At 37.6% G+C, this 21,147-nt stretch overlaps 1 protein-coding gene across 1 annotated transcript in view; it reads right to left on the bottom strand.

Moving 5' to 3' along the window:
- LOC119838457 overlaps window positions 1–21,147 on the bottom strand; it is a 36,442-nt gene that overhangs the window by 7,085 nt on the left and 8,210 nt on the right. Inside the window, exons 4-21 of the mRNA XM_038364403.1 lie at window positions 18,860–19,006; window positions 17,864–17,945; window positions 16,995–17,116; window positions 15,890–16,059; window positions 14,969–15,075; window positions 14,415–14,522; window positions 12,180–12,252; window positions 11,278–11,447; window positions 10,331–10,410; window positions 9,141–9,253; window positions 8,490–8,638; window positions 7,043–7,136; window positions 6,268–6,374; window positions 4,574–4,708; window positions 3,620–3,723; window positions 2,450–2,675; window positions 1,312–1,397; window positions 819–946 (exon numbers count right to left, since the gene is read on the bottom strand). Coding sequence (XP_038220331.1) covers window positions 819–946; window positions 1,312–1,397; window positions 2,450–2,675; window positions 3,620–3,723; window positions 4,574–4,708; window positions 6,268–6,374; window positions 7,043–7,136; window positions 8,490–8,638; window positions 9,141–9,253; window positions 10,331–10,410; window positions 11,278–11,447; window positions 12,180–12,252; window positions 14,415–14,522; window positions 14,969–15,075; window positions 15,890–16,059; window positions 16,995–17,116; window positions 17,864–17,945; window positions 18,860–19,006 — 2,201 coding nt within the window. The remainder of the gene's footprint in view (window positions 1–818; window positions 947–1,311; window positions 1,398–2,449; window positions 2,676–3,619; window positions 3,724–4,573; window positions 4,709–6,267; window positions 6,375–7,042; window positions 7,137–8,489; window positions 8,639–9,140; window positions 9,254–10,330; window positions 10,411–11,277; window positions 11,448–12,179; window positions 12,253–14,414; window positions 14,523–14,968; window positions 15,076–15,889; window positions 16,060–16,994; window positions 17,117–17,863; window positions 17,946–18,859; window positions 19,007–21,147) is intronic.

The following is a 21,147-nucleotide window of genomic DNA, read 5'->3' as shown; positions in this document are numbered from 1 at the left end:
AGTGTTCATTTATTTATTGTACAAACGCAAACAATATGACGGACTATTTATGTTATATCGATTTATTTATTAAATTAATTGAAACGAAAGCAATAAGCAGGGTAGTGTTATAGTGTACGCGCGACGTAGGAAGGATGCATGCGTCTCAAAACCGATTGAAGGATATATGACGAATATTTAAAATATTGTGATGCTTGAAGACTAAATTTAAAAAGACAACACGGTATGTATAAGCTTTCAAACAAAAAGGATTCATCACAATCGATTCACCCGGTTAAGAGGTAACAAACACTTAAAATTCATGTGTATTGAGTACTCCACCTTTTTTTGAAGTCGGTTGAAAAACATGCTTATAATAAAATCGACTAAATTGTTTTCCTTCCTTCTACTACTACTTACTACTAAAGAGTGTACGCAAAAATATTATATAATTCCGGCGATCCTAATCAGGATAATAAGATAAAGTCATGACATTATTATATCGTCCCCAATCCTTGATAAATGTACAGAGGAAGAATTAAATCTATCCGTTTGACGTGGATCAAAATTAAATCTATCCGTTTGACGTGGGTCAAAATTAAATCTGTCCGTTTGACGTGGGTCAAAATTAAATCTGTCCGTTTGACGTGGGTCAAAATTAAATCTGTCCGTTTGACGTGGATCAAAATTAAATCTGTCCGTTTGACGTGGATCAAAATTAAATCTGTCCGTTTGACGTGGGTCAAAATTAAATCTATCTGTTTGACGTGGGTCAAAATCGAGTCTTAATGAGTCGGTTACACACAAACATACAGGTGAAGCTAATAAAAGCGTGTTAAAATACTAGAAATTAAGAAAAAAAAACCACAAACCTCGCCAGGCAAGTCTTGTGGGGCGACCCGATATAACCCTCTCGCTCCCACATTGTACCTCACCCATTTGTGCATCCCCAAATCTGGTATGACCACTGGAGAACAAACATACATATTTCGTACATTGTAATTCTGTGTTACTCTTGTAATATATCATGTGAATCATATTAATATTGTAAATGTGAAAGTTTGTTTGTTTGGATGTTTGTCCGTCAATCACGATGACATTACTAAACGGATTTTGATGAAATTTGGTATACAGACAGTGTGACTTGGGTGATAGGATACTTAATGATTTTTATCCCGATTAAATGCTCCCTTGGGATAAAACAGAAATCTTGATATCCGGGTGGAGCCGGGACGGACGTCTATTTATTTATCAATCCCTTCAGCAGTTCCTGATGCCGTGACATACATACAGTCAATTTAAAGTTAATAAAATAGGTACATGAATACTCACTCTCAGTGTCATTCATCCATACTAAATACGTGACGTTTTCCATCCATCTGGATGTTTGGACCTTCGTATCGTTCACAATGTCATACCTGAAATAGATTATTTTCTATGTTACAGCCAGTAATGGAGCTGGTGGGACGCCTGATGGTAAGCGCTACCACCGCCCATGGACATTTGGAGAGGCCTAAGGTCCATTGCAGACCTGACGCCTCTACAAATGGATTGCCGACTTAAAATTGTAAAGGGATTAAGAAAGGATTGGCGATAGGAATAAAGGAAAGGAAGTACGGGTAAGGAAAAAGATATAGACGACCGTCTTGTTGTCATTGTAAATGTAATAATGTGTTTGTTTGTTTGTCTTTCACGTTGCAACGGAGCGATTTGATGACTTTCACGTCTGGAGATAGCTCTTTACCATGTGTATGCGCTGAATTCCCGTGGAAAAATTTCTTTAGCTACGCGTAAGAAATCGCGGGCGCAACATGAGATAATATTGTCTTCAGACACAAAATATTAATTAAATTAGACTTGATAAAACATTTTATATAGCTTATCATGTCTAGACAGATGGATATACAGAAAGTAACAGTCGAATAGATCGAAAGTTGAAAAACCTACGTTCATTCGAATATCTCTCTAATAGAAAACAAAACTTTCTGAATTCGAACTTGAGTGACAGACCGTCAGAAACATACATACACAGTAATACATGTATACAGAACAACATTTACACAGAAAACCATCTAGACAGAAAAACATGTACACAGAGAAACATGTACACAGAAATACATATACACAGAAAAACATGTACACAGAAATACATATACACAGAAAAACATGTACCCAGAAAAACATATACACAGAACAACGTGTACACAGTAACACATGAACACAGAAAAACATGTACACAGAAATACATAGACACAGAAAAACATGTACACAGAAAAACGTGTACACAGAAATACATGTACACAGAAATACATGTACACAGAAATACATGTACACAGAAAAACATATACACAGTAAAACATTTACACAGAAATACATGTACACAGAAATACATGTACACAGAAAAATATGTACACAGAAAAACATGTACACAGAAATACATGAACACAGATAAAAAATCAAAAGATCTCACCACGTCCCATTCTGCAGGCTCTCGGTCCCATTCCGCCACAACCTGGTGCTGTTGTCCACCGGCTCCGGCTCCTCCTCCGCGGGCCCCACGCTGAACGTGAGCGGTATGACCCACTTGGGCCCCGGCGGCGGCTTGGTCCCCGCTGTGGGCCGCCGCGTGGTCGTCGTCGTCGGTGGTGTTGTTGTTGTTGCGTTTATGTCTTCTTCCAGTATCTCCGTGAAGTTATCTGGTGTTGGTTTGTAAATGTGTACATATATGTATTTAAACACAATAAATAAATATATAGTTAACTAGCTGCACGCTCCGGCTCCGCCCGGGTAATCTTTTATCGTAATGGAAATAATAAGTATCCTACTTATTATAAACTAACTGCACATAATGTGCAAATTTTATTAAAATCGGTTGAGTAGTTTGGGAGTTCATCGCGGACAAACAACGTGACACGTAATTTATACATATTAAAATTTAGTCTCAAAATATACAGAAAAAAGAATCGTATATAGACCATATAAAACTATACACAATTTTTTTTTAACTGCCTTATTACTGGTAACCATAACTTCGGGTTACCTATAAGACCCTGTATATTTTTTATTCACAGTACATTAATCAGTATATTTTATTTGTTGCTTTATCAATTACTAGCTGCGCCCCGCGGCTTCACCCACGTAAGACCGTATCCCGTAGGAATATCGAGATAAAAAGTTGCCTATATGTTCCGCTGTCTAATTTTTTTTTCATTGCAAAATTTCATTGCAATCAGTTCAGTAGTTTTTGCGTGAAAGAGCAACAAACATACACACATCCCTACAAACTTTCGCATTTATAATTTTAATAGGACATAGGACGCTTCGGTGTGTTGCCTTCTCTCCTTTTCCTTTCCTCCTTATCCTTGTCTTCAAAATGTGATGCAAAAAACATCTTCTGCATTTTATATCACAAACTCCTTTTTAATGTGTACAAATAATAATGTATCTTAACTAACATTATACAGATGTAAAATGTGTTTTCGTATGTATGTCTATAACAGTTTAACGCAAAAACAACTGGACCGATTACAAAAATTCATTCACTATTAAAAAACTTCACTGAGTGACATAGGCTATATGTACCACGGGCGAAGCCGGGGCGAAAAGCTAGTACTTAAATAAATATATTTTACATAGTTACCAGGTTCATAGAACAGTTCCTCCAGCTCTGCTCTTAAGTTGATAGTTAGAAGGTGGTTTAACATCGGCGGCTCGGGGTCCGGCGGATCTGCTGACATCACGAACCTGGAGTGATGAGATTTTGTTTGAGGTGTAGATGGGATTTATATGTTATAAACGTATGTAGGAGATGTAGTTAGAAGTAGTGTACTTTTTACTTAATCCTAGTCCATAGTACTACATTAGCGAATTTAAATACTTAGTACCATAAATCAGATTAACCAGTGGCCCCATTACCAATACGAAATAAAAATGGTATAAGCTTAAACTTAATTAATAGAATTCAATAAGTTATGAAGTAGCGTAACTTAGCTTAGTTAATACGTACTAAAATTACCCTTTAAACTATTTTACACTTCAAAAACTTCCGTACAAACTACCTAAAAGTACCCAATACTAAATTTAACAACTACATATTATTCTAAACCAAATTTAACTACTTGAAACTATCCCCATCTATTTTTTTATATTATTCAGAACTTCAAACTAACATTTACTAAATTAAAATACCCCAAACTATGAAATACTACTTCAAACCACTCTGTTACAGTTTATGGTAGTTTAACTACCATAAACTATGTCAGACTTTTCCAAACTACCATTAACAACTACGACACTAACATTAACTACTACGAAAGTACCCAAACTACCATTAACTACTACCTACCACCTAAAACTACCATAAATTACTACCTACCACCCAAACTACTATAAACTACTACCTACCATCCAAACAACCATAAACTACTACCTACCACCCAAACTACCATAATCGACTACCTACCACCCAAACTACCATAAACTACTATCAACCACCCGAACTACCATAATCTATTACCTACCACCCAAACAACCATAAACTACTACCTACCACCCAAACTACCATAAACTACTAGCAAACTACCACTAAACCCACCTCTCCTGCCGCACGGCGACGTGTCGGCCGGCGGGCGCGGCGCTGAGCAGCGGGTAGCCCGCGCGCTCGCACCAGCCGTCCCACGCGTGCGCGGGCGACGCGCCGCCCTCCTGCGTCAGCGCGCGCCACAGGTCGCTGGACAACTATGTACCTCAGCGAATGGCCCGAACCCGTGGCCTATCCTACTTCCTACTAGTCCTACTAATCCTACTATCCTTCCTACCAATATCATAAATGCGAAAGTTTGTAAGGATGTGTGTTTGTTGCTGTTTCACGTAACTACTGAACGGATTGCAACGAAATTTGGTACGTAGACAGCTGGACGTAACTTTTTATCCCGATATACCTACGGGATAGAGACTTACGCGGGTGAAACTGCGGGGCGCAGCTAGTCCTACTAATCCTACTAATATTATAATTTCCTACTAATATTATAAATGCGAAAGTTTGTAAGGATGTGTGTGTGTTTGTTGCTCTTTCCCGCAAAAACTACTGAATCGATTGCAATGAAATTTGGTACGTAGACAGCTGGACAACTGGAATAACATATAGGTAACTTTTTATCCCGATATTCCTACAGGATACACACTTATGAAAACTATTTGTAAAACTACTGGTTAAAGTACGCATAATACAAAAATGTATGTAGCTTATTATAATAATTTATTATGTGACATTGAGGCCTTCGAGAAAAGAGCGTATATGTCCCTGAAAGGCCGGCAAAGCACTTGTAACACCTCTAGTGTTGCAAGTGTTTATGGGCGGTGGTGACCACTTCACATCATGTGGCCCACCTGCTGCTTGCTCGGTCAAAAAAAAATTGGGAGACTCAGGCGACAATGATAAAAAATGATGTTTACATTTCAATGATATGAGATGTTTATGCTTGAAGTACTCATTTATTACAGTATATTTATTTATATTACGATATATATTGATAATACTATGATATATAATATTATGCTTATACTACGCTATACTTTAGCTATTAAATGGTAAGGAAAGGGAAGGGAAGGGGAAGAGAAAGGGAAGAGAATGGGGAGGGAAAGCGAGGGAATGGGGATGGAAATGGAAGGGCAGAGGAAGGGAAAGGAAACGAGCCTTTAACTCATCCGCTCATATTACGAAACATGTATAAATAATACTTTATGGTGCATTTACACATTATATACAGTAACGATACATTTCGATATAAAATACATACATCCACCTTAATAATACTCATACATTTTATTAATTACCAATTACAAATACATCTAATATATAACATTCTCGTGTCACAGTTTTCGTTGCCATACTCCTCCGAAACGGCTTGACCGATTTTGATGAAATTTTTTGTATCCATGACAATCGGCCAACATCTATTTTTCATACACTAAATGATAAGAGTAAGGCAGAACAGCGATTGCCGGGTCAGCTTGTTTAAATATAAATAGAAAATATAATATAGATGTAATAAGGCGGTGTTATCGCCACTAAGTGATTTCTAACAGGCAAAAATGGATAGAATTTTTCAATTATACCATCGAAAAAAGTTAAAAATATCGAAAATGGGTAAAAAAAGTCCACATCTTCCCTTTAATAGCGTACAAAAGCGGTGTTAACGCGACTACGCGAAGCCCAAAGCGCGCGCACACATGCGTAATGCACCATTAAACATCCCTCTCCTCCCCTTCCCCTCCTTCCCCACTCACCGGGCATCGGCGCTAGCGGTGCGGTGGTCGCGCAGCAGCCGCGCGAGCGCCGCCCGGCCGGCCGCTTCGCCGGCGGCCTCTATCGCCATACTAACAATGGCTGCGCCCTACATTTTTACAGTTACTTTTTACAATCGAGTCGTTCCTTAGCTAACTGATAGACGAATTAACACATTTTGACGTAATTTATTAATTCATTTATTTATCTATTTATTAGTAGCTCATCAAATTAAAAAAGCAAATATACAATAAAGTGTAGCACTAATATAATAAATGTGAAAGTTTCTTTGTTTGGATGTTTGTCCGTCAATCACGCTGAAACTGCTGAACGGATTTTGATGAAATCTGGTATACAAAATTTTTATCCCGATTAAATGCTCCCTAGGGATAAAACAGGAATCTTGATATCCGAGCGGAGCCGGGACGAGCGTCTAGTACTAAATAAGTCGATGTATTATTTTGTAATTTTTATACACTTTATTAAATTTTTGAACATTCGTCAATATTTGTTAGATAAAAAAATAAGACTGAACAAGACCCAAAACCCAATAACAATAACTAACTAGATTTAAATAGGACCTCACTAAGCACCAGCTTGAAAAAAAATTATCAAAATCGATTCACCCAGTCTTAACTTCGACAAAATAAAAAAATAAAAAGTTAACACTTCTTTCAAATGTATAAAACATACAATCGTAACATTACTGCAATTTTTTATTTAAAATGACAACCTCTTATTGAAGTCGGTTGAGACATGAGGTTACCAGCTACATACCTTATGTAAAGACAGTTCGTCCGTAGCACTCTCTATATCGGCTCTTTCAAGTCTCGGGGAAGCAACCGCCCGTACCGAAGTGCTCGAATCCAAGCTATATGAATGAAGGAATAATTATTCATTAGGAAATAGAAATTATGTCTTTTATAGAACCTTATATATTGTGAAATAATAGGAATGATTTATGTTGGAATGTTTCACTTAATCTAGAACTAGGTAGCGCGTTGTGGAATGTTGGAATATTATACTTAATTTGGAACTAGGTAGCGCGTTGTGGAATGTTGGAATATTATACTTAATTTAGAAATAAGTAGCGCGTTGTGGAATGTTGGAATATTTCATTTAATTGAGAACTAGGTAAGCGTTGTGGAACGATGGAATATTTCATTTAATTGAGAACTAGGTAGCGCGTTGTGGAATGTTGGAATATTTCATTTAATTGAGAACTAGGTAGCGCGTTGTGGAATTTTGAAATATTTCATTTAATTGAGAACTAGGTAGCGCGTTGTGGAATGTTGGAATATTTCATTTAATTGAGAACTAGGTTGCGCTTTGTGGAACGTTGGAATATTTCATTTAATTGTGCACTAGGTGGTGCGGTGTGGAATGTTGGAATATTTCATTTAATTGGGAACTAGGTAGCGCGTTGTGGAATGTTAGAATATTATATAAGATCTTCGATAAATATATTTAGGTATCCTACTATCCTACTATCCTATCCTACCAATATTATAAATGCGAAAGTTTGTAAGGATGTATGTGTGTTTGCTGCTCTTTCACCCAAAAGCCACTAAATCGATTGCAATGAAATTTGGTACGTAGACAGCTGGACAACTGGAATAACATACAGGCTACTTTTTATTTCGATATTACTACGGGATACGGATTTACGCGGGTGGGCGCAGCTAGTAGGCTATATATGTACCGCGGACGACCGCTAATATATAATATGTACATAACAATGCTGTCAAAGAACTCTCCTGTGGTTAGCGACATTCCATGGATGTTCACCGTTCATACATTGACAAGTATTACAAGTATCACTTTGACAAGTATCACAGTGACAAGTATCACATTGCCAAGTATCACATTGCCAAGTATCACATTGACAAATATGACATTGACCAGTATCACATTGACAAGTAGCACATTGACAAGTATCACATTGACAAGTATGATATTGACCAGTATCACATTGCCAAGTATCACATTGACAAATATGACATTGACCAGTATCACATTGACAAGTATCACATTGACAAGTATCACATTGACAAGTATCACATTGACAAGTGTCACATTGACAAGTGTCACATTGACAAGTGTCACATTGACAAGTGTCACATTGACAAGTGTCACATTGACAAGTGTCACATTGACAAGTGTCACATTGACAAGTATCACATTGACAAGTATCACATTGACGCGTATCACGCAGTGGACTCACGCGAGCGCCGGCAGCACGTGGTCCAGCAGCAGCGCGTCGTCCCGGCCGTCGGCGGGCGCGAGCGGGGCGCGCTCCCCCAGCACTGCCGTCAGCGCCTCCAGCAGCCACTGCGCGGACCACCAGCGGGGCGACACCAGCCCGCCGAACCACTGGGGGGGGGGGGATATGTTACCAGTGTATCAGTGAGTGGATTTATTGTTATGTATGTTTATGATGATTGTCATTTCAATGTAATGTAATTTTGAAATGACAATCATCATAAATTATCATTTGTTATTAAATATAAAAAAAAGTCGGGGTTCGAGACCAGGTAATAAATTATTTTTTTTAATTAATCTGCACATGTAGATAACACCACTGCTTAAAACGGTGAAGGTAAACATCGTGAGGAAACCGGCATGTCCGAGAATCAAAAGTTCGACGACATATGACATCTGCCAACCTGCACTTGGCCAGCGTGGTGGATTATGGCTTGAACTCTCATAGGAGGCCTGTGTCCCAGCAGTGGGAACATCTATGGCATGATGATGATGATTATTCAGTGTCACTGTTTTCAAGCGCCCTTCAATAATTACTTTTTTAATTTCGTTATATACAGACACAGAGTTTTTACTATTTTTTCATATGTATATATATAGGGGGGGGGCTTACCTGTTGGGCCAATAATCTAGCTATAGTCTTCGTATCGGTCAGGGTAGCGGGAGACAGAGTGATGAGCCCCCAACCCTCGGAGTACGGGCTGTTGCTCTCTATAACTACTATATCTGGAACACAATATCATGCCATTAATATTTATGATATTTCATATACATAAAAAATTTATTTAAATATATAAAATTTGTATTTTGTAAGTAGAGACATTGTAACGTGAGTATTATGATTCTATAACTGATTTATAACTTCGATATGAATGTGTATGTGTATATATATGTGTATTTTATTATTATTTAATTTTATTAAACTAGCTACGCCCCGCGGTTTCACCCGCACAAGTCCGTATCCCGTAGGAATATCGGGATTAAAAGTTGCCTATATGTTATTCTAGTTGTCCAGCTGTCTACGTACCATATTTCATGGCAATCGGTTCAGTAGTTTTTGCGAGAAAGAGCAACAAACACACACGCATCGTTACAAACTTTCGCATTTATAAGATTAGTATTCTCTTGTGTTTGATTCATTCACTCATTTAGAAATTAAAAACTTTTTAACGGATGTTAAACGCGATTTATTCATTATATTATTAACCCGACGTTTCGAACACTTCACAGCGAGCGTGGTCACGGGGAGACTATGTATACTACTGCTATATTCATATTTTTATTTTGATTAATTTTAATGTAGATTATAAATTAATTATTACTTGTAGATTGATTAAGATGTTGTTTAACATTGTTTTAGTTCACTGTTTATGTGTAGTTTCCAATTATATACTTGTGTCGACCTGCAGCTAGAAGATGGGATTGTAAGTTGAATGTAGCTGGGTAGCGGTTAAATTGAAGGAATATCACTATTATGTAGTTACTAGCTGACCCGGCATTTTGTTTCAATTGTTTTAGTTGACTGTTTTATGCAGTTTACATATAAATGGCAGTAAATTTCTTTCATTCTCCCTAATATTATAAACTAACGGTCTGCCCCAGCTTCGCCCGTGGTACATATATAGCCTATAGTCTTCCTCAATAAATGAGCTATCTAACACTGAAAGAATTTTTCAAATCGGACCAGTAGTTCCTGAGATTAGTGCGTTCAAACAAACAAACTCTTCAGCTTTATAATATCAGTATAGATAATAATTATTATAAAGAAAGAAATCTCAAATGAAAAATTAATGTCTAGCTTACCGAACTTGGGTAGTGGGTATGATGTGTTCAGCTCATAGGCATATAACTGTATTGTCTTTTGGACCCAATCCAGAAGTGGTCTGAAAATAACAAATTCATTTATGTACTAGACCCTCGTCCCGGCTCCGCCCGGATATCAAGATTCCGGTTTATCCCAAGGGAGCATATAATCAGGATATAAAGTATCCTATCACCCAAGTCAGCCAATACGCTATCTGTATACCAAATTTTATCAAAATCCGTTCAATAGTTTCAGCGTGATTGTCTCTCACTATATATTTTCTACTATCAATACAAGTTGTTAGGAAACATTCTTCCTTTTTCTATCTTTTTTCTCTCTCTCACCCCGACTCATCTAACACTCTCCGTCTGTCGCTGTACAAGCTTTATTTTTCCTACTTTAAATATAAGTTGTTAGCAAAAACTCTTTCTTTGTCTATTTCTTTCTCTCTCTCACCCTGACTCATCTAACACTCTCCGTCTGTCGCTTTACAAGCTTTATCTTTTCTACTTTAAATATAAGTTGTTAGGAAAACCTCTTTCTTTTTCTATCCAAAAGATGACAATCCCTGGCATGTTGTAGCTGAAGAACCACAGGACAGTTCATTGGCATCATTGTTGTGTACATGTTACATGTTATGTAGAATTAAAATGTAAAATTGATATTTTTTAAAAGAGCAACTATAGAGTTTCTCGCCGGCTCTTCTCTGTAGAAACTGCCTTCCGAACCGGTGGTAAATGTTATAACTGTGTTATGTGACGATACAATAGTGCTTCTATAAGAAGTCTAGTTGAATGAATAAATGAGTGAGTTTATTTTTCTCTCTCTCTCACCCCGACTCCTCCAACACGCCCAGCCTGTCGCTATACAAGCTTTATCTATTCTACTTTAAATATAAGTTGTTAGGAAAAACTCTTTCTTTTTCTATCTTATTTCTTTCTCTCACCCCGACTCCTCCAGCACGGCCAGCCTGTCGCTATACAAGCTGATCTCCGGTGCCTCCTCCCCCTCCGGCTCCGGCGTGGCGAGCTGCACGGCGCGCCGCTGCAGCCGGCAGACGGTGAGCGCCACCATGTGGGGGGGCATGGGGGGGGTGGTAGCGAATTCGTCCTGCAGCTGGAAGGTGGGATTTTAAGTTCGATGTAGCTGAATATCACTAGTATGTAGTAACTAGTTGATTCGGCAAACGCTGTTCTGCCTGACTCTTATCATTTTGTGGTATGAAAAGTGTTGGCCGATAAAAATAAAACTACTGAACCGATTGCAATGAAATTTGGTTTGGTAGACAGCTGGACAACTGTAATAACATATAGGCAACTTTTTATCTCGATATTCCTACGGAATATGGACTTACGCGGGGCGCAGCTAGTAAATCTAGTAAAAAAATTACAAATTTTCGATGAAAGTACAAAAAATATTTACTAAACACACTGTACCAGCCTTAGTGCCGTTGATATGTCAACTCGCCTATTATATACACAATATATTTATTTTATTTATTTATTTATTTATTTATTTATTTATAAAAAATCACTTGCCAACATAATATGTCTACACATACAATAATGTTTTAATTTTTTATTATAATTTCTTTTTTATCTTTCCTTTATACCTCATTATCCATTTTGTACATAAGTAGAATGTTTGATTAATTAAATATTTATTATATATGTCAGCTATCAGCTTTTCCGTTAATTTATAACTTATTATTGAGACTCTCATTTTGTTTTTGTTTGTATTGTGTGGTTTGTCTGTAGTCAATAAATGTTTTTATTATAATTATTATTATAAATTATACATTGCATGTACGAAGTTTCATTAAATATTTGAAATTGTCTAAACACATACCAGTCTATGGCCCAAATAGAATCCCGCTTCCTCCGTAGCGACTATAGGCATATTTGTCAACGATACGTGAAACCTGGAACATAGAAAAAAACCGGTTATTTCAAAAAACCGAAAATAGAAAAAACCCGGTAAATAGAAAAAACCGGTAAATGTAAAAAAATAGATAAATAAAAAAAAAACCGGTAAATAGGAAAAACCGGTAAATTGAAAAAAACCGGTCAAGCGCGAGCGGAGTCACGACAAGAGGAGTTCCGTAGAAATAGGCCATAGAGCAACTGTAAATTGGTCACCCATTCAATTTAGAACCGCGCCAACCGTTGCTTAACCTCGATGTTTTTATCATTCGTAGTTAGTGTCAATAGAAATATATCGTCTCTAAAAATTTCAATTTTAGCTATGCGGTTTATGAGCATACAGCCTTGTGATAGACAGACAGACAGACAGCGACGTCTTAGTGATAGGGTCCCGAATTATCCACTGGTTATGGAAACCTTAAAATATATTCTATATATGTGAATTTTTGTTATAAGCAAGTATATAATTTATTTTTTAATATGTTACTAGCTGACCCGGCAAACGCTGTTCTGCCTAACTCTTATCATTTAGGGGTATGACAAATAGATGTTGGAAGATTCTCAGACCTATCCGATATGCACATAAAATTTCATAAGAATCGATCCAGCCGTTTCGCAGGATTTTGGTAACTAAAATTGTGACACGGAAATTTTATGTATAAGATATTTTTTAATTAAAAAAATAAACATTAATCTATACTATAATATTATGAAGTTAAATAAAATACTAGCACTTTTACTAGTCACTTTGCAGGGACTACTGGTCCGATTTGATAAATTCTTTCAGTGTTATATAGCCCATTTATTGAGGAAGTCTATAGGCTATATATGTGCCAGGGGCGAAGCCGGGGCGGACCTCTTTTTTATGTCACAGTCGGCAATGGAGCTGGTGGGTCGCCTGCTGGTAAGCGCTACCACCGCCCGTGAACATTTGGAGAGGCGTAAGGTCCAGTGCAGACCTTACGCCTCTACAAATGGATTGCCGACAAATTGGGAAGGGAAGGGAAGAAGGGGCGAGTGAAGAAAGGATTGGCGAGAGAAATTTGCATGAACACATCCGCAAAATCAGTGTTAGTACGCTGAGTGGCGGGCCTAATTAAGGCACATATATATTTTGAAAGAAAGAAAGAAAGAAAGAAAGAAACATTTATATGTCAGGGACAGCACAACACACCAATGATAGAAATTATACAAATAAAAAATAGATACAATTACACAACATATATATAAAACTAGCTGCGCCCCGCGGTTTCACCCGCGTAAGTCCGTATCCCGTAGGAATATCGGGATAAAAAATAGATGTTGGCCGATTCTCAGACCTACCCAATATGCTTACCAAATTTCAGAGGAATCGGTCAAGCCGTTTCGGAGGAGTATGGCAACGAAAACTGTGACACGAGAATTTTATATATATAGATTTTAAGTGTAATAATTAATTACTTTGTTATATTTACCTGTACGTGTCATAATAAACGTATTTTCTTTCTTTCTTCTTTCAGAAATAAAGATAGAGACTGGGAAGGGAAAGGAAAAGGATATGGGCCTCCGGCTCCCCCGCTCACCGAACGAAACACAGCAGAATGCTATTTCACGCCGGTCTTCTGTGGGGGTGTGGTAATGCGTAGGAAATTAAAGATGTGGTTAACAGAGAGATGCTTCTACTCAGTTAATGAATTTTTTATATGACAAACATATAAAAACATTAAAATTTCTCTCTAATCCAATTATGAAACTGTGATTAAATAAATATGTATTTAAAAATATGAAATTTGTATGCCAATTGATTGGACTATATTATTGTTGACCATGTGAACTCTGTATTACCACAATTCAAACAAATAAATGATTATTATTATTATTTCCCCGGTGCGAGCTGGCCCAATTCGTGCCGAAGCGTGCTCGACTCGCACAGTAAAATATTATTAATGACTAGCAAACTCGGCGAACTCCGTTTCGCCACCAGATGGCTTAGTTTTTCCCGCTTTTCTGTTGAAATTTTTCCGGAATTTTCTTTGCTATAAACCTCACGACGCCCGAGACCTTTCCAACGAATGCAAAACCGTGGAAATCGGTTCGTGCGTTCTGGAGTTATAGCGTCAGGAAGGAAAACCCGACTTATTTTTATATAGTAGAGAAGATAAAATAACACACGATCACTTACCTATCCCTGACTATGGTGAGTTTAAAGGTGGCTCTCAAGTAAGGCTCGTCAAAGCATGGGAACACTGAGCGCGCGTGAGTCAGCCATAGACGGGATATCGCGCAACGACTGGAAACAAATATATGTTTAACTAGCTGCGCCCCGCGGTTTCACCCGCGTAAGTCCGTATCCCGTAGGAATATCGGGATAAAAGTTGCCTATGTGTTATTCCAGTTGTCCAGCTGTCTACGTACAAAATTTCATTGCAATCGGTTCAGTAGTTTTTGCGTTTGCGTTGCTACGTATACAGTTAGACAACTGGAAAAAAATACAGGCAACTTTTTACCCCGATATTCCTACGGGATACGGACTCACGTGAAACCGCGGGGCGCAGCATAATATAAAATTAAAAAGTTAGTGTGTTTGTTTGAACGCGTTAATCTTAGGAACTAATGGATCGATTTAAAATATTACATCATCTTTCTTTCGATGTCTACGTCATCCCTGAGTGCTATATATGTACGGGCGAAGTCGAAGCGGACAGCTAGTTATATAAATATAAAAAAAATACTTACTGTCTGTGCGTCCCGGTTAGGAAGAAACCTCGCAATTTCTCACTTCTATCCAACTTTGTTATAAACCGAAGGCTTAACGTGTAATTATATTTGCGACGCAGTTTGTCCTGTAAATATAAATGTGAAAGTTTGTTTGGATGTTTGTCTCAATCACGCTGAAACTACTGAACGGATTTTGATGAAATTTTGGTATACAGACAGGGTATGAGCTGACTTGGGTGATGGGATACTTTTTATCCCGATTAAATGCTCTCTTGGGATTAAACAGGAATCTTGATACCCGGGTGGAGCCGGGACGAGCGTCTAGTATTTTATAAGTTTATTGTACTGTATAAAATATTGATTCTTAAATTCTTTTGTACGAATCGAGCACGCTTCGGCACGAATTGGGCCAGCTCGCACCGGGGAAGTACCACACCCGCACAGGAGACCGGCGTGAAAGAGTAGCGTGCTATTGTGTACCCTTTTCCTCACCCTTCCCAGTCCATTCCTTCTTTCCAGTCGTCAATCCTTTCCTTATCCCTTTCCCCTAAAAAGTGCATACAGTCATATCTTATAAGTCACTAACTCACAAAGTGACCTTCTAACTCAATTAACCTAACTCATGTCATCTAACCTTCTGACTTGTCTTATATTAATTAAATACATATAAAATTTGTTTGTTTGTTTGAACGCGCTAATCTCAGGAACTACTGGTCCGATTTGAAAAATTCTTTTAGTGTTAGTAGCCTATTTATTGAGGAAGGCTATAGGCTATATATGTACCGAGGACAAAACCGGGGCGGACCGCTAGTTTTTATATATAATTAACTCGCTTTTTCCGTATGTATTTACATGTCAAAGTTTGCCTAACTTTTGAAACATTTTTTAAGTCACAGAAAAAAATCAAGAAACGGCAAAGAACAACCATCTATCGCTCACCTTAAACTCAATATAAGTCTGTTCAGCCGGCGGGAAGTCCAGTGCTTTCACAATCTTAGGTCCGATAGATCCAGACTTAAATAGTGCCCTCTCGGTTACGTTCATGTCCCTTAAATTGAGTACTACGAATGTAGTGTCACGATCCACTTTGAAGTCTATTGACACCTCGCCTGAAATCAGAATCAGAATCAGAATCAGGTCACGAATCAGAATCACAGGTCACGGTCACAGTCGATAAAGAAAATGTATGGATATTGACAAATTTCAGAACGGACAGAACTTTCACATCAACATCCTTATCCTATCCTAACCTAACCTACTAAAATTATAAATGCGAAAGTTTGTAAGGATGTGTGTGTGTTTGTTGCTCTTTCACGCAAAGACTACTGAACCGATTGCAATGAAATTCGATACGTAGACAGCTGGACAACTGGAATAACACATAGGCAACTTTTTATGCCGATATTCCTACGGGATACGGACTTACGCGGGTGAAACCGCGGGGCGCAACTAGTACGTACGAATACCTCAAGGATGCAGTAATATCATTAACTAAATAATTTAACGATACGGCTGCATTATATTCAGACAGTTAATTAAATGGCGGAGTTTTATCAGTTGTAAACTCTGAATAAATCGATGTATGAAACAAATTAGCCGAATCATATACCTGAAGGTATAAGATATAAGAAAGATATCAGATAAAAGAAAAAAAAAGATGTAAGACATTAGATATAAGATTTTACTAGCTGTGACCCGCGGTTGAAACCGCGTAATTATTTCAGTTGTCCAGCTATCTACGAAGCAAAATAGTATTATTATTCACCAATAGATGTCAGGAAAAAAAAACACGAATAAAACACGAATATGACATTTTCTAAAAAAAATTCCTATACAATACACAAACATATACAAGAATTGCTCGTTTAAAGGTATAAGATATATTACTTTTTCACAGTTGCCTGGAAGAGATCACTCTTTAGTGATAAGGCCGCACGCTGTGCTAGTTTAGTATTAAGTCATTTATTTTAAGGATATGTATGCCAGCACATAGTAAATAAATAAATAAATAAAGTGTAAGTTAAAGTCATTCAAAATAATTTACCTCTCATTTCGCCAGTGGTCAAATTGGGGTGTAACCACAGGCTATAATGCTTTGGTATGATGAATGTGGGCAACCTGGCCCCCCTCCAGGGAAACACCATGCCGTTTGTGGCTATGCGCTCTCTGAAACAGTTTATTACACGAATATTATAAATGTAAATAAAAAAAAATGGTTGCCTCTAAAGTCGGTTTTACGGGCGAAGATTTTACGTGACAACGTCTTTTTTTCCAACGCCAAGAACGCTCGAGAAAGACAGAGACAGAGACACAAGCACGCGCCGATTCAATGCGCCTAATTCTCTAGTGCTGCGCGCGCGGCGGACCGATCATAGTTCGGTGACTCGTGCGCGTGCTTGACGTGCGCGTGATTAACGCGTGCGAAGCCGCGGGCAAAAGCTAGTAAGCAATAAAAATCAATTCCTATCGGAATAACTAAGAGCATATCCGACGCACCTATGGTACTCCATAACTCAAATTAGTAGTCAAAGCAGTGGTGGCTCAGTGGTGAGAACCTCGGACTTCAAAATCGATAAGTCGGGGTTCGAGACCGGGCGAGCGCGCAGAAAATAAATTGATTTTTTCAATTTAGCTACACATGTGGATAACATCACCACTGCTTAAAACGGTGAAGGTAAATAAACATCGTGAGGAAACCGGCATGTCCAAGAATCAAAAATTCGACGACATGTGACATCTGCCAACCTGCACTTGGCCAGCATGGTGGATTATGGTCTGAACCCTCATAGGAGGCCTGTGTCCCAGCAGTGGGAACACACATGGGCTGATGATGATGAGTACCTATGATTTCAAAGGTTTGAGTTTGAACTCTTGACTTGACTCGAGTTGCGTGTGAGTTTGCGTCATACTCACTTATTAGCGACTGTGGAGTTTTCGTCCGCCTCTGTTGGTGTCTGTCCAGGGAGGAGGACGCTTTCACTCGAACATGGACACTCTGTATAATGAAATAAAGTCGAAAATCATATGATGATTCTTCAATTTTATTTTTAGTTTTTACACGCTTTTTATTAGCTTCACCTGTATGTTTGTTTGTATGTTTGTTTGTATGTTTGTTTGTAACCGACTTCTTTGGGCGCGATTTTGACCCACTTTAAACGGCCAGATTTCATTCAAACTTTGTAGATTTATTGAGGACCGATGACAATACACTAATTTGATAAAATTATTCCATTTTTCAATTTGAAAAATATGATTTTTTTAAAGCGTGTTTTTTAGTTTTTTTTAAACTATTATTTATTAGCATTGAAATCCTACTAATATTATAAATGCGAAAGTTTGTAAGGATGTGTGCGTGTTTGTTGCTCTTTCATGCAGAAACAACAGAACCGATTGCAATGAAATTTGGTACGTAGACAGCTGGACAACTGGAATAACATGAAGGCAACTTTTTATCCCGATATTCCTACGGGATACGGTCTTACGCGGGTGAATATATGGGGACACGTCTTCATCAAAAACTTCTTAGTGTCCTAATTTAACCATCACCAGATTTCTAACCAGTTTTTTTTATGTGGAAGCCGTTTCGGCACGAATTGGGTACAGCCACCACATCCCCGCAGAAGACCAGCGTGAAATGTGACCGTGATCGTGAAGCATAGTAGCATACTACTGTGTTTCGAACGGTGAATGGTGGGAGCCGGATACTCGTTTTCTTGCCTCACCCTTCCCTGTCCATTCCTTTTTTCCAGTCGCCAATCCAGCCCGTATTCCTTTCCAAGCGGGCAGTTCTTACGCAGATGCACTGCCTCTGCGTATTTTCATGGGCAGTGGTGATCTCTCACCATCAGGCGAACCACCAGCTCAGTCGCCCGCTGTAACATACAAAAGCCCCTAGTCCTTGCAACTCACCAGCTTGCGGAGTAGCGTAAACGACGAGCAGGGCTGTGGCAAACATAGCTGAGAATACCAGACCCGCTAGACACAGGGCCCTGCGCTGAGAGCACACGGCCACTGGCGTATCGCCGAGTTCTCGGGCCTCCCGGGCCTTATCCGTGTCTGGAAAATGGGATAAAAAAAAGATAAGATACGTAAAAAATAGATGTTGCAATTGTTACTTGTATCTTTCTGCATTCTGACTTGTGCAATGTACAGAATGATTTTGTCTAAGCAAAATGTGACAAAGATAAAAGAAAGATATGATATGTAAAAGATAGATGTTTCAACTCTTTTCCTAATTTATTTTATATACTAGATGTGGCTAAAATTATTGTTTATTATAAATTATTGGAATAATTAATCGAAATAAAAACTATCCCATATCCTAAATTGGACCAAATTACACATCAAATGCCAAAATTCATCAAAATCGGTTGAGTTGGTGAAGAGTTCATTGGGAACATACATCATGACACTGGAATTTTATTTATTAAGATGATAAGCGATATTTTCTTATCACCTATGTAGGGATCATCAAGATTGAATTGTTTTAGATTATCCATTATATACATACAAACAAATCATCCAATCTTATCGTTTTATCGTATAGTTCAAATGTAGAAAAAAAATGGTTGCCTGTAAAGTCGGTTTTACGGGCGAAGATTTTACGTGACAACGAAAATGAAAATGAAAATAAGAATTGCACAAATTTTAACTATAGAAAATATATTTTGTTTACTAAAAAGACAGAGACAGAGACACAAGCACGCGCCGATTCAATGCGCCTAATTCTCTAGTGCTGCGCGCGCGGCGGACCGATCATAGTTCGGTGACTCATCGTAACGTTACCGGGCGTTACACTTTTTCATGAGTGACTCTGAGCCGCAACCTAATTTAAGACGTTGTCACGTCAAAAATACACTACAAATATATGGGTACCTATAGATACGAATATTTCCACCTGGATATATAGAAATGTTCAACTGTTTGAGTAGATATTAAGTATTAACGAAGCTTATATATCAACCTGTATAGATAGAAATCTTTCTCTGTATGCAGATAATGCAAAAACAAAGAAAAGTCTAGCAGCCTTTCCGCTGAAGATAATTCTTCTAATTAAAATTAATTTTGTTTTTAATTCCATTACAAATCTACTTATACTTTGCATACAAATGTAGTTTCACATACGAGTGCATGAGAGAGAGGAGATTACATAGAAGACTGGCTATCTTTGGAGGAGGCCTGCACCTACTGAGGGACTTACAGACTAGAGAACAATAAAATAACATAAAAGAACTAACTAATACTAATGTAAAAAAAACATGAAAAAATAAATAAATAAAAAATAGAATCTTAATTTAGGAACTAAACTTATGTACTAACAAAATTTTCAGTGTTTTACTAACTTAATCTAATCTAAATTTTTATTTTTGTATCTAGTTTTTCTATTTAATATGAAATAAAAGGCATTTTATTTTATTTTATTTCATTATATTTATTGTACGAGTACATATCGAGTGGTATTATAATAATAGATCGATATTTTTCGATAAATATTATTTTAGTCTCGAATCGCAGCACAAACGTGTGGTGTATATGTTTGCATAGTACAAATTCAGTGTTTAATGACTCGATTGAATTAGTTCTCGATGCTATAGGGAGTAAACCTCTTGTACGGATATAATAGCCTCTTGTAAATAGGCGTACAAAAATCTTAAATTAAATTCACAAAAGGCGGCCTTATCGCTAGGTAGCGATCTCTACGTGGCAACTCTAACAATACAGGAAAAAAAAAGAATATTTGAACTGTCGATAAAAATGTGTTTTATCTGTTTTTTATATTAATTGACAAAAAATGTAATCAACAGGGAGTACCGACATTTCCTTTTTCCACCTTCAGGAGTATACTTATAACTGCTGCCCTCAAAGCGTGCTTAGTAAGTACATAATTTGTACTAAATGCTCACTTAAAGTTAAGTGTGAGACACTGAAACTTGCGTCAAAGGATTGTGCTCTCTTTACACTTATTTTCTGAACGGTTGCTCACTTCAAGTGTGGCGTTTACTTTTTATATGTATGTTCTTATTACACATTGATATAATGTAAGTATTTTTGTTTGTCTGTCTGTCAGGTAGTAACGGAATGTCATCCTTCAAATTTACTCGATTATGCCATATTTTCGAGCACGCATGCAACAAGTCTAGATTTTGAAAAAACCCAGGTCAATTATACACATTTACATGTACAATAAAATCTATATA

Source organism: Zerene cesonia, unplaced genomic scaffold (assembly GCF_012273895.1).
Source record: "Zerene cesonia ecotype Mississippi unplaced genomic scaffold, Zerene_cesonia_1.1 Zces_u003, whole genome shotgun sequence".
In the NCBI taxonomy this organism is placed as follows: Eukaryota; Metazoa; Arthropoda; class Insecta; order Lepidoptera; family Pieridae; genus Zerene; species Zerene cesonia.
Note: the sequence above shows the minus strand (reverse complement) of the source record. Positions and strands in the feature narration are given on the sequence as shown.